Source organism: Scyliorhinus torazame, chromosome 30, assembly GCF_047496885.1.
Source record: "Scyliorhinus torazame isolate Kashiwa2021f chromosome 30, sScyTor2.1, whole genome shotgun sequence".
Taxonomy (NCBI): Eukaryota; Metazoa; Chordata; class Chondrichthyes; order Carcharhiniformes; family Scyliorhinidae; genus Scyliorhinus; species Scyliorhinus torazame.
The window spans coordinates 4,622,044-4,636,714 of record NC_092736.1 but is presented as its reverse complement, the minus strand read 5'-3'; the positions used below and the strand labels follow the sequence as shown (position 1 = coordinate 4,636,714).

The 14,671-nt window shown below is 44.0% G+C and overlaps 1 protein-coding gene across 10 annotated transcripts in view; it reads left to right on the top strand.

The window, feature by feature from the left end:
- myo9aa (myosin IXAa) overlaps positions 1–7,976 on the top strand; it is a 341,249-nt gene extending 333,273 nt beyond the window's left edge. For all 10 annotated transcript variants that reach the window (XM_072492693.1, XM_072492695.1, XM_072492687.1 and 7 more), the window contains 3 exons: positions 942–1,144; positions 2,821–2,963; positions 3,990–7,976. In XM_072492693.1, coding sequence (XP_072348794.1) covers positions 942–1,144; positions 2,821–2,963; positions 3,990–4,477 — 834 coding nt within the window. In that variant the 3' untranslated portion in view covers positions 4,478–7,976. The remainder of the gene's footprint in view (positions 1–941; positions 1,145–2,820; positions 2,964–3,989) is intronic.
- Positions 7,977–14,671: the final 6,695 nt, after the last annotated feature.

The following is a 14,671-nucleotide window of genomic DNA, read 5'->3' as shown; positions in this document are numbered from 1 at the left end:
TCAATACAATTGCCCTCTCAAATTTTAATGCTAATACATGTTTACATGCATCTCCCTCAGCACTTCCTTCTGTCCCCATCCCATCCTGCAGGATATTCAGCTGCCTGCAGGCGACATAGGTTAAGGTGCTTTTACTTTGTAGTCCTTAAGTACAGAGAGAGGAGAGATGCTTTTTAGTGGCAGCACAACGGATGAGTGCTTCATAACAGGATGGCGTTGTGTAGACTTTGACGTTACCCAAATTTTGGAATTAATGTTTGGTGAGAGTTGGGTAGGTATCAGACTTTAAGTTAAACTCTAAAACCCAGCACTTAATCAATATTGAGTAGAAATTAAGAAGCAAACCTTCTGGTCAAGAAACCGAGAGCAAATATAAAGGTGATATGTTGCCAAAGCTTTTCATGTTGCACTCATCAGGTCAAACGTGGGAATGCCAAATTTCAAACAAGCACAAAAGTTTACAACCACAGGAGAAAAGGGGCGCTGATTGGTTCGCAAGGCAACTCTGATAAAGCAGGGTGTTGCCATGGAGAAGCAACGGGAAACTATCGGCTCTCTCACCACGCAGGCAATAGAAAATTGGCGCAAGGCTTAACATATTCCTTTTGCTTGCAGGGAACGGGTCACTGTATGGATGTATGTCGCTTCTAGCAAGGGTTTATGAGCCGCATGAACATGACTGATTATCTTGGCTATTAGCACATTCAGGATTGTTCAACAAGTGCTACCCAATTACAGAATCACATCTAACAAACGTTTTGTTTTGGGATTTTCAAGGGTGGGCTGGTTGAGTACGATCAGTACTCTGACAACTTTGAACTACTGAAGGAACATGCTGTTGTTTCGATCAGCCAACCATTGGCAGCCTAGTGCCCGTCGGGTATGAATTTCAGTGCCAGTGTGATGCCTGACTGTGTGCCTTGTTTTTTGTGACTTTACAGGGAAAGGGTCGAAACCGGCGCTCGAATTACAGCAGTCCTGCCTCTCCAGTTGGAATGCGACTACCGTCAGTTGCGGATGTTCCTGAAGAAACGACAAGTGCCGATGAGTCACCTGACATGGACTTCACTGAGCAACAACAGGCAGCCATGCAGCATGAGGAGAGAGTGCTAACCGAGCAAATAGAGACCCTACAAAAAGAAAAGTAAGAGACACAAAATGTTTTTGGCATCGGGCTGGTGCTGGGCCAAGCTGAGAGCCATGTGAGTGGGTGACACCTTGCACTGCAAGCTCGGCAACAACTATGTTTGCTTCAGGTAAAACCAGGAAATAGTGCTGGCTCAGTGATTTCAACTTCAGTGCTTTTTATGAATTTGTATTATTGAATCTTGGGTACAGTGAGTCAAGTGAATAAATATATTCTTGGCATTGCATGCAACTGTGTCAATATTGCACACCTTATACTCTAGTTAGATTGTTGAGTGCAGGTACTAGAGATTTCTGTCCTGAGGAATGTTTGTTCATTGTTATGGAGTCTCCCAAGTCCCCCATTCTTCCAATTTGCCATCCTTTCAGTTGGGGATTATTTTCTTGCCTGCAATTTACTCTGTACTAAAGAGACATTTTCTAAGGCAAGGCCATGATTCTCAACAGCAGACATTCAACCTCCCTACTTAAGGCTAGAAGCTCCTTTACATTAATCAGATGATGCTGACTGCTCTGTTGTACGTATCCACATGCAGTAAGCCAATCTTTTTTTAAAGCCTGAGAGCTATTTCTGTCTGGCACCTTTCTGTTTGGCTCTGGTAACTCTCCTGATTGCATGAATTCCCTGTTTTGACATCCAGGTGACAAACTAACCTCATGGCGGGCACATCCAAACTATCACCAAGCCGAGGATCAACCCTGGTTGGACTAGGGATGAAGCGTGCAGGCAGGTGTCCCAGGAGCTGCATTAGACATAGCTAAAAATGAGGTGTCAACCTGGTGAAGCTGCAACTTGTGCTGTTTGGCACGCGAGTAGTCCTAAGTAGCATGCAATAGACAGAGCTAAGCAATCTCAAATGGATCTAAGTTCTGCAGTCCTGCCGCATCCGGCCTTGAATGGCAGTGGGCAATTAAACAACTAACTGGAGGAGGAGGCTCCACAAATATTAATGATGTTAGAGGCACCCTAAGGAATGCTAGGGGACACCCACACATATCAGTGATGGGGGAGCCCAGCACATCAGTGAAAAATAAGCATTTGCAACAATCTTCAGCCAGGAATGCCAAGCAGATAATCCATCTCGGCGGCCTCGGGAGATCTCCAGCATCACCGATGTCTTCAGCTAATTCGATTCACTCCACATGATATCAAGAAACGGCTGAAGGCGGTTTACAGCAAAGGATGTGGGCCCTGACAATATCTTGGCAGTTGGTCTGAACTCCAGAAATGCCCCCACCCCTAGCCAGGCTGTTCCAGTACAGCTACAGCATGGCATCTACCCAATGGGGAAAATTGCCCAGGTATGTTGTGTACACACAAAAGCAGGACAAATTCAAACCGGCCAAATTACTGCCCCTCGACAGTTGATCATCAGTGGGATTGGAGTGGTGTTGATACAGAGCATATGTGTGGAGACCAAACCGTCACAGCCAGTCTCCATATGCACTGAGAATTCTGTTTGCTGTTCTACATGGAGACAGGCATCCACACAAGTAATTTCATTGATTTGCTGGGCCATTGATCCTTCAAGCACTAAGAGGAGAAGTAGTTTCAATCTTCTGGCATAAAGAATTGACAAGTTTTATTTGTGATTGTTTTCAATACATCCTCTTTAATATTTGAATAGGTGTCTCCTTTTAAAAAAAAAAAAAAATAATTGTATCTTTCTTCAGGGAGGAACTGACTTTTGAAATGCTTGCTCTTGAACCACGAGCCTCAGATGATGAAACCCTTGAGTCGGAAGCATCTATTGGAACAGCAGATAGCTTTGAAAATTTAAATATGGACTCCGAGGGAGCGATATCAGAACGTTCTGGTAACTGGTCCAGTTTCTGTTTTCTCTTAAAATCGTTCAGCTTGTTAGCAGTTCATATTGGGAAAAAAAATCTCGATATTTTGTGCTGGAAGGGTGGAAGGATTATTGCCTAATTTAATTTAAATTTGGACTCTTGTCACTTTGAGAAACTGACGGGCTATTGAGTAGGTTGGCATGCAGCAGTAGTCAGAAAAGCCTGGGAGTGGAAAGAGGGATGGAGAGGTTGTGGGTGGGAAAGTACAAATGTGGACTAGGATGGACAAGGATAGGTTGCTAACCACATAAATCGAGGGGAGAGGTAGTACGTGGAGACAGTCTGTGGGCCCCGGAGATGGTCAGGTAGATTAGATTGGGGTGGCGGTGAGTTCAGTCAGGAGTCAAAGATGGGTGAGGGAGGTATTGAACATAGGTCGCAGGGGTCAGTCGTGAGGAGGGTGAGGTTTAACCATGGTGTCAACCACAAGGAGTGAGACACCGGTAGCTTGAGGGCCAGTGAAGGAAAGGCACCCCAGGCATTCATTCCTCTCGTCAACTGCAGGCTTTTCTGAGCCCTGGGAAACCTGGCCCACGGCCAGGTGATATAAAACTCGTGTGAAGCTACACAGTTTCATTATGAAATACTTAGACTAGGGATCAACTTCTAGAAAACAGGTTTGTTGCGCACCTCAACCCACCTCCATTAAAATGATTGAAGGCTCCTTCGGCTTGTGATTGCTATTTTTGACCTTTTTAACTCCCGTCTGCTCCTTGCCACCCACCCTGGGGCATTAAAATTTCACCCATTGCCTAGGATTGTACAGCAGGAAAAATGGCAATTTGGATGAAGTGCCAATTAATCGATGCCCCAAATACAGTCGGTGTTTTCAGGGACAAGATGAGAAAACAGATTTACTACAGCAGAATATTTAGAGATTAAATTGTGCCATTGTTAAAAGTGAGTGAAATAGCTGTAAAAGACACAGTCCGACAGATAACTGAAGCAACGTTTGTTTGAACTAATGCCCCTTTTTTTTTGTTCATGGACAGAAAGGAGCTCAGTAATGAGCTGTGTCAGCCACCACCAACCTGAAGCAGTGAACAGGCTGAGGAGGCCACAGAGGAAGAAAACTGATTCTCTAGAGTCAGCTGATTCAACTGCTCATTCATCACCTTCAACGTCACTATCATCGTCTTGTCTACCTCAAGGAGGAAGGCGATTCCGTTTTCGCTCAAAATCACCTTCACCGGCATTTTACCATGCACACAGCACCACCAACAGCACCGAGCAAAGAGCAGATGGAGATGGGGCATACAGCAAGTCGAAAGGACAAGAGGAGAGGGCACAGTTTACGAGTAGAGGTACCTTCAACCCAGAGAAGGGCAAACAAAAACTAAAGATGCTGAAGCGCTCAGCCCAGAAGCCTAAAGATACGACTGACGGAGCCTCGGGCATGGGGAAGAAGCACAGTGCTGATCCTGATTTTGGTGCTCCCCAGCCACTGGTAGTATTTGGCAGCAATGAGTTCATGGTGTGAGGCCAATGATTTTCAAAGGTTTCTGTGCTAATTGGGTAGAGGTCTTTCATCCATCCCTACACATCTCCTTCCTCCTGGTTGCTGCTATATCAGTACACCACATGCAATACGTCCGATCCTCATGGATGGCATCAATGCCTCAAGGAATGACAAAGGGAAGTGATTTCTATCCATTAAAAAAAAAACCTGCCGGAAGGTTTATACTGTGGCCTTAACCATTTAACCATTGAGAAATCTCTGCACTACCTATTGGTATGCAGAGAAGTATCTGGGCTGCAGATGGATTAATTTGAACAGCTGCTGGTCCCTGTTCTTGAGAGTCGCTGGAGGTATCTGCAGCCCAGAGGGTTGTGATGAGGAGGCCGTACTTGAAGAAGCACTTGTTGTCCAGAAATCCTTCATCCAGAGAGGACTGACAAATTTACTCATTGCAAAAGACTGAAGGAAATAAGTGGATCCAAACTGTTATCCCATAGTCACACTCCATTGACACTTGCAGACCGAGATTGTCAATAGAGCTTATTTCAGAAATCACAAAAAAAAACTAGATGCTTACAATCAGACACAACAGCACTTCTCACTTGTAGGCTCTGTGTCAGAACGGCCAGTAGCTACCGGGAAATGTAAGCCAAAATGTCTGTGTACAAAAATGCATTAACCATGCGTGCTATGTCTTGACATTTTTATAGGGTTTCAGGAACCACTTTACCAGTCAAGTAATGCTGCTCCTACCTGGGTGTGTAGAATTTAGGATACCTGGAGAAAAGGGACCAAACTGACTGGATAGTGAGCTTGCAAATCAACATCTCTCTGTGCAGCAGTGGGCATGGCCCAAACATACAGTTACATTGCACCTCATCAACTGTGATGCATGATGATAGTGTAGGTAAGCCAAAACCATACTTGGCCCTTTAAATTCAGCCCAGAAGAAAATCTTTTATTGAACTTGTCAGTATTAAAAGCAAAGAGAACTTGAAGAATTTTTAGTCTGGTTTCGAAAGCTCGCTGTAAGCTCAAATGTTTTTTGTTTTTAAATTTTATTTTATTTTAACTTTTTTTTTTCTAAAATGTTTTATTTCCGTGATGTAAGATTGTAACTTCCTGTCCAAAGGGGGTGTATGTGGAGTAGGTTAGGAACAAAATTGAATGTAACAATCACTGGAACGGGCATGCTGGGCTTCTCGTAACTTATCGTATGCTCATGACTGTATATTTCAAGAAATCTGTTTGTAAAGGATATATTATCCTGTGTCATATTATATAATAAGTACTCATATAAACTGTTCAGTAAACACAGCCCAAAGTATATGAGGTTTCTGTACAGTTTCAACTCTGTATTTTGACATTAGCAGTTAGGGTGGCCATCTTATGTATAAAGTGCAATTTGTGTAATATTTCTTAAATATATCTGTACGGTTGTACAAACAAGTTTATGAACAACTAGCCCACAGCTTATTAAAGAGCAAGAGCTGCAAAACTCATTTCTTGACTTTCTTATTGTGCACAGAAGAGGACCCTAAAAGTACTATTGGTCAAATCTATGGGGCCAAAACCATTGAATGCAATGTAGCATTAAAAAACAAACAAAGCCTTTATACCCCACGCATGGGGACAGGTAGATAAAGCTTGACTTCATGCCCTTTCTCTGTGGGTGTGCCTGTATATGTGTGTGTGCGTTATTTTTTTCCTTATCCCAGAACTATTCTTTAACAGCCACAAGATGCAAGCCTAGCTAACCCGTACTACTCCCAGCCAAATCCTTCCAATTCGATCAAAAATTAACAATTACATTCTTAATTTTGCATACTTCAAGTCTTCTCTCTTCCTATCACCTCATTGCTTTGCTGCCGCTGGGAAGTTGTAGTTCCTTTTACCTGGTTTTGCTGTGTCAGCCGGCATAATTTTTTTTTTGTTTGTTTAAAAATTTAGAGTATCCAATTATTTTTTTTCCAATCAAGGGGCACTTTAGCGTGGCCAATCCACCTACCTGCACATCTTTGGGTTGTGGGGGTGAAACCCACGCAGACACTTGGAGAATGTGCAAACTCCACACGGACAGTGACCCAGGGCTGGGATTGAAACCCGGGTCCTCCGTGCCGCAGTCCCAGTGCTAACCACTGCACCACTTGCCGCCCCTGCTACCATAATTTGAGAGGTGGGCAAACTTTGCATTCCCCCTCCTCCCCTGAATTAATTTCCCCATAAGAGAGTGGTTTAGCCAGAGAAAAATACATTTTTAAGAGTAATAGAAATATTCATTGATACTATTTTTCAGTGAAGTCCGGGTGGGATCAGAATCAGAAGAGCTCACACAATGTAATTTACAGCAGGAGAGAGGATAAAGAGTTGGCGATGGGGAATACATACTGCTTGATCAGAAGCATTACTGCTGCCAGGCTGCTGGAAGCTTTACTTGCTGAATTGAGCATGATCGCACTGCCATTCTCGCTGACTGTTATCTCTGCCTCCACCACTCGACACCCCAGCAGACCCCCCCAAAAATCTAATCTGGAACTACCAGCTACCCGCTTAATATGTATTTAATAATAAACTGCTGCACTATTTGTGCCTAGTGAGTCAGAGATGCTGTTTTAGTAAACTACTGCTTAATCTTCTTCATATACCCTTTGCCAGTAAAACAAAGCTGTTAGACTGGTGGAATCTTAAGGAATTGCTCGTATTCGACAATTGCCACTTTTTAGATTTCACTTTTGCGTTGTTTTCCTCCTCCACTTTCTCTCCTGAAGGTAGCAGTACACACTTGAGTACAGGTTCACAGGCGCTGGTCGCCTCCAGTACGTCTCCCAAGAGGACCATTTTTCATGTGCAAGCCAAGACAATGAGTGTCAGCAGATTCTTTGTCAATGGACTTTACAGCCGAGCCTGACGCTGCCCTCACTCAATATCCTCACGCATGCACTTTTTTGCAAAGATGACTGGACAGCGCTCATTTTTCTCTTCTCTCGTCCAAGGGTGCTGTGTGTAGAGTTGTTGCATCCCAACTGCTAGATCCTGCGGTGGATCTGCAAACGAGTGTAAACATGGGCTTGTGGTGCGCACACGCACAATCTATTGGCTTAATATTTTTTTGAAAACTTAAGAGCAAAATAGCAGTTCTTTGGAAAGGGGTTGGTTGGAGAGTGTTTAGTAAGTGTGGAGAATCAGGAAGCAGTTACAAGACTTTGAAGGTTAGTGGAGATAGCATTACAAACCACAGGAACACAAAATACCCACTTGAACTGCCTCCTTGTTCGTATATGATGTGGTGTTGATGCAGAGTTGGGGAAATCTATTCTCTTTCTGTATACACTATGCCAAGTGATATCAATGAAAGTGTAATACAAGAGATTGTGATGTAAGTAAATGTGTTCTGTTGACATCGTGTGGCTGGTATAAAGGAATTACAGGGTTGGTTTTTGGAAAACATTGCTGAATTATTGTATACCTTGTATGCTAATTTAATAATTTGCCATGATCTAATAAAGTACCTTCCTGTGTTTTTATGGAGTTGCATCCAATGATTTTTCTTTATATATTGATTGAGAGAGGGAGAGAGATTATGGCTCTGAATGTTTTAATTAATATGCCCAAAGCTTTATTGATCGTAAATAACCTCTCAACTTTATTTTCCTGAAGATACTGAATGCTTGATGGGCAGTTCATTCAGATTGGCTTATCAGCAGTACTTAGCCAAGATGTTGTTTGTTCTTGAATGTTTCGACTCTGGACAGTGGGTTTGCAGGTTGTTAAACTCAAAACTGAGTCACAACCGTATTAGAATGACATCGCGTGGCAGATTGTAACCACATGCTGAAAAGGACAATTCTTCCCGGCTTCCTCAGCTTTTGCCAATTATCTTAAATCTGTGCCATCTGGTTACTGACCCGTCTTGGCCTTCGCCTCTCTGATTGCAAGGGGCTGTTTAGCACAGGGCTAAATCGCTGGCTTTGAAAGCAGACCAAGGCAGGCCAGCAGCACGGTTCGATTCCCGTAACAGCCTCCCCGAACAGGTGCCGGAATGTGGCGACTAGGGGCTTTTCACAGTAATTTCATTTGAAGCCTACTTGTGACAATAAGCGATTTTCATTTCAAGGCTGCGAATTTTGTTGGAGTGGCGGTCGGCATCGCCACCGGGGATAGCGGCTTGGTTGGGTGATCTGTACAACTTCCTGCGATTAGAGAATATAAAGTATGAGTTAATGGGCTCTTCAGGGGGGTTTGAGGAAAGTTGGGGGATGTTTGAGACCGTGTTGAGGAGCTGTTTGTCGCCGGGGGGAGTGGGGTGAAAAAGGGGGAAAATCTGTACAGACTGTATAGTTGATTGTTGGGAAGTATGTTTCCCGGGGTGTTTATTTGCTGTACCCTGTTTTGATACATGTTTGTAATAAAATACATTGGAAAAAAAAGGGGAATGGGCGTTTTATGGTTATGCTGGTGAAATGTAATCAGTTTTTGGTGTGTTTGCTGCCTGTTGTTTACATTCCTCAGCGAAGGCCGATTGCTGTTTGGGAGATAGCAGGGCTTGAGTGCAGCCAATTGACCTGATTTCCCCCAAGTCCAGTTCAAACAGATTATTTAGCTCAAATTACAGTGTGTCTGCCAAAACTGAACAATCATGTGGCTCTCTGTTTACACAGAGAAAAAAAGGTCAAATATGTAAACAGCACGAATTGGCTGGCAGTGAGGGAGTGTTGTACAGTCAAAGTTGCTATTTTTCAAATGAGGCTTCAAACTGAGCCCTCTCGGGGCTGGTTTAGCACACTGGGCTAAATCGCTGTCTTTTAAAGCAGGCCAGCCGCACGGTTCAATTCCTGTACCAGCCTCCCCGAACAGGCGCCGGAATGTGGCGACTAGGGGCTTTTCACAGTAACTTCATTGAAGCCTACTTGTGAAAATAAGCGATTTTCATTTTCGTTTCACTTTGTTCTCTGAGGTGGACATAGTCCCATGACACTATTTCAAACGGCAGGCAATTATTCGGCCAATTTTTATCCTTAAACTGTTCGGACAACAAAGGTAATTTTAAGGGAATTAGATTTGTATTGGTAAACAGACATATGATTTGGTTTTAAACAAGAACATAAAGTACTGGACAATCTTAGCAAGTCAGACTGCATCTGTGGAGAGAGAAGGGAGTTGACGTTTCGAGTCTGGATGACTCCTTGTCAAAGCTGGAAAGACCTGGAAATGGGGTCAGATTTATCCTGTTGAGGATGGGCGTGGAGCGGTGGGGCTGGATAGAGGGCCAGGGTAGGTGGAGATTAACAAAGATGTCGAGGACGGAAAGACAGAATGAATGTAAACTTATAAACTGTATTAATCCTAAAACCTGTGTGTCCTTGGTAAACTAAACAGGGAATAAAGGCGTATTATTGCATTATAATCCCATTTTTCCATGTTTAATTTTTTTTAAATCATCTTGTTGAAACTAGTTAGCAGTCCTGTGATTCTGTTCCTCCACGTTTTATAAAGAAAAATAAAAGTTACAGTCTTTTGAGCCAGGGTTCCATTCTGGGATCTTCCCATCCAGTCTGGGATCGTAACAAAACTAACATCTCTAAAAACAGATTATCTGATCATTATTACATTGCTGTTTGTGGGATCTTGTGCACAGTTTACTGTCACATTTCCTACATTGCAAAAGTGACTATATTTTAAATGTTCTTCATTGGTTTTTAAAGCACTTTGAGGAGCTCTGAGTTCATGAAAGATCGTCTCTACACGTTCTCCCCGTGTCTGCGTGGGTTTCCTCCCAGAGTCCAAAGATGTGCAGGTTAGGTGGATTGGCTAAGCTAAATTTCCCTTAGTGTCCAAAAAAGGTTAGTTAGGGTTATGGGGATAGGGTGGAGGTTGGGTAGGGTGCTCTTTCCAAGGGCCGATGCAGACTCGATGGGCCGAATGGCCCCCTTCTGCACTGTTGATTCTACGATTAAATGCAACTCTTTGAACAAAATATAATTCCAAGCCAGCAATGCATTTAAGACTGCATTTGTATTAGGTCTGTAGTGTGGTTTGAGGCAGTTTCCTGTCCCATACTAAATTCTGTTGTCCTATCACCTGCCTTTATTGACCTACTCTCACGTTCCCCAAAATATTAAAAAGCTGGTCATCTTTGCAATCTGGTTCAAGCGCGTTTCCACGGCCTCCTCCAATTTTGCCCCCATGCTCTCCCACACACTTTGTTTTCCTGACACTGGCCTTTGGTGTATCACTCTCCCTTAACTTCACCATTGATAGACGAGACACCTAGTTCCACTTTCCAGAACTTTCAAAGAAATGAATAACTTGTAGACTAGAAGCCCCCCCCCCCCCAGACTTCATTCTGATTTTTGTGCTGAATTGGGAAGAGTTCTCAATTGTTAGATGCTACTTTTTGGTCTTTGACGGAAGAAAGCTTTGTGTTTGGCTGTGATGCTCTTGTTATGGGTCGAGGGAGAGCGTGTGGGCAAACAAGAGGGTTACACATAGTGAAAAGTGGTTGGGAGTGAGGCTCAGGAAGCAGACAGTGTTTGTGGAAACACAACCCAGCTCTTCAGAGGAAGAAACATTGTTTTGAAGTAGGAGTGACATAAAAAGATTTTGGATGATATCAAAACATTTGAATGTAGAGCATAGAAAGAGGATTATGTGGCCTTCATCAAGGGCTTAAAAATGAGGCTCAATCGTCAACAAATTATCACTGCTAATGCCATTAACAAGCTTGGCAACTGAGGAGGCCATTCACTCACTAGCCTCCAAAAAAAAATCTTCGGGCCAGTTTTGGGTTTAGATCATGTAAACCAAGAACATTGGTTGCATGAGAAGGCACTTTTATTCAGCTGTATGTCAAATTAATGCAGAAACCTGTCACCATATGTGGATCTCCACACTAAGCTACTGAGAAATCTACACTAGTAATATTTCTGTTGGCCTGGAGCAGAACATCTCCATTCATAACTGCAAAATGTCGAGAGTCGGTGCTCTATAGACATGCACCGGTGGTGCTACTGGGGTTTAACTAGCTCAAACCATGCAGCACCATTAAGCTTCGCTTTGCCCAGCCAATTGTGACTGACATATTTTGTGTGTGTGTTAGAAGGTGCTGCACAGCACATCTTGCAGAATACTAACCACAGTAAAATTCCACTTGTCCAAAGTTGTGTTCCAAAGTTGTGTACCAGGCTTACATGACTTCAGGTACTCTATTCGGAGATTTGAAGAACATATGTTCCTAATGTTAGGTTTGATTTCCCTCCTGGGTGCTCAATGACAGATTGGCATCAGTCAGGACCTGTTTGTGCTTTCAGCAATAGGTTGCTCCTCTTTGTTACAAATGAGCTTCATAGCTTGGTTCTGGGTTTTGCACGTGGTTGAAGGAATCCCATCTGTTGAGTTCTAAATCATCAAGGAGAGCTGTTTGCACAATGGCACCTGTAAGTAATTGAAGAAAGGCCAGAGTTTTCTTCGCCACGAGGTTCTGAAGTAATGCGTCCAGACTAAAATTAGTCTTCACTAGGACAGTCGTTTTCAAACTCAGGGTTGCAACCCACAGATGGGCGATGGGAGGGTCACAAGGCCATCTGTCACGGTGTTCCAGATCGCGGGACGAAGTGTCCCAACATCTGCGAGCGGCTTTTAAAAATTACAACGGTGACCGGCTTTCAGAATGCCGGCAGTCCCATGCATGCATGCATGCCCCCTCAGCAGTGCGCAGGCCCGGAGCCCAGCGCAGCAGACCGCCACCTCCAGACGTTAGTGAGCTGACCAAGGAGCAGATTCCTTTTAAAAATTGATGGAGTCTTCCTGCCAGAAGCGGCGGCAGAGAGTGTGTCACGTGCCCCGTACACTGACCTCCCATGCTCTGGGCGCAAGAGAGATTCCTCCAATTTGTAGCTGCCAGCAGTGCTGGTGTGAGCTTGAGGGTGTCTGGTGAACAACCCATTAAGAAGCTGGAATCCAGAAAAAAGCAACTTAAAGATGATTTCTTGAGGTATGGCTTTATTAATTGTACTGATGCAAATCAAGATGCAAAGCTCATGTGTGTTATATGCAAGGAAGCACTGACAAATGAAAGATTAAAAACTTCAAAGACATTTGAAGTCAGCTGAAGTCAATGTAACATTGAATGACAAAGCAAGTGAGATCGTGAGGACCGAGCAGGCTCACCTGTCGCATTAAAGGTAAGTGTTGTGAAGTTTGGCCGGCGTGGATCGCAAAGGTCGCCCAGTTGGTAAAAATGGATCCCGGGCAAAAATGTTTGAAAAATACTGCACTAGGACTGACAGCAATAACAATATCTTCTAACAAAAGCTTAAATATTCACAATTAAATCCCAGAAAAGGCCCATATAGACACAACCTGGTGTATTATAAACTTCCAAATATTGACTAAAACTAATAAGACCACTTGGTGTTGTGTCACATGAGGCCAGTAATTTAGCAAATCGATTCTTATTTGCTATATTAATCCTTTCCCTCTCCAGACACTCAGCAGTCTTCTCTTCTTAATGCATGCTTTCCTGGCCTGGTATGCGATCTGGCATACCAGGATCTGGCAGGAATAATCTTGCCACTTTGATTCTAATGTTCAAACTTCAGGTAAGTTGCTTCAGCGTCGCTTCATTTTCCCAAAGACTTTGAAGCCAATTTCCTGAACTCTTCCTTTTCATTTTTTCATTTCATTTTCATTCCTCGTGACACCTATGGTCCAAAATAATTTTTGCCCCTTCTCTAGGTCAGTGACTTCTCTGTAATTCCCTGAATTAACTATTTCTTTGTGTTCTAAGGCACTACTGAGCCCCAGAGCAGTCTTGTTCTTGTATTTACAAAGCTTCTAAAAATATTAACCAGGCCCTCATTTTTCATGCTTCACTCCCTTCAGGAATTTAGGGCATATCTTGATGGTTTCGAGATGATTGTAAATATTTAATTCTTAGTCTTCGTTCATAACACAACTTTGACAAAACTTGGAATCAGACCACAGACTTGAGAATGTGATTTACTTGCTCCCACTCATTCTCTCAGGACCGAACGTGTCTAACTCCTCACCTTTCAGTCTCCTAGCTGTAATGGACGAAGTTTTAAAATTCAGGCTTGATGTCAAATATCACAACGGCTTGATTTACAACATCTGTGGCATGTGTGCAGGAAGTGTCTCCAGCTGCAGCTCCTGGGGATCTGGGTTTCGGAGATTCACCGAACCTTGTGAGACTTTGCAATCTGGATCTTGCCATTACGCTCATTTGAATATGTTTGTGCTACATTCTCCCGAGGCCCGGGAACTAATTGCCTCCCCAGCGAGGCCTGGACCGGGGGGTGGTGTTTGCTACTGCTTCACACAAATGTGGACCAGGTGTTAACAGCACCTGGGGGGGTTTCCATAGTCCATTGGAGACCCCTGAGAGGCCCAAGGCAGGGCAGGTGGTCATCTGGCTCTCCCCCTGGCACCTGGGTAGCACTACCAAGGATCTGGGCCTGAGGGGGCCCATGTCCATGAAAAGGGTGATAAGCAGAGTAGGGTATTGGGGGTGGTGGGCGAAGGACGAGTATGAAGGGGCCTCATAAAGGTTGGTGGGGTGGGGGGGGGGGAGTTAAGGGTGAAGGTCCTGAAGGGAGGGTGTCCTGAAAAGGGGGGCCCTCAGCAACCCCATAGCAGGGGGGGGGGGGGGTGTCCTCACTTGGCGGAGGTTTAGAGTAATGCCTATGTGGGGGGGGGGGGGGGCGCGAGGTGGTGACATTGCCTATGGGTGGGGGCTGTGGGGGACCTTCAAGCTCACTTAGAGATCGGGGCACCCTTTCAAAATGGCAGCCCGATCTCTGAGGAGCAGGTTCAGCTCCCCGGGATTGAAAAAGTTTTTACCTATGGGCTTGACCGAGGAGAGAAACTCCCCAAGGCTCAATAGCGGTTGAATAGCGATGTGGATCTCACCCAAAAAGCTAGTGAGAAACATCACACAAAACGCACCCAAAATGACCATTAGGAATATTTTGGTAGAATTGCGCTGTTAATTACAAAAAAATTCTATTCCCTGTTTTTCAATTTTTCCTTTATGAAATAATTTCCAAAGGGTCCACATGTAGCAGCAAAGTATTTGATGCCTTTTCCTGAAATTCAACGTTTGTCCTTTCCAGTATTCACAACGCTGCCCATGTCTCTGTCCTCCGTCATCAATCATTTTCTGAGCTTAGGGAATAGTTTTTGAGTTTTACTAACCTG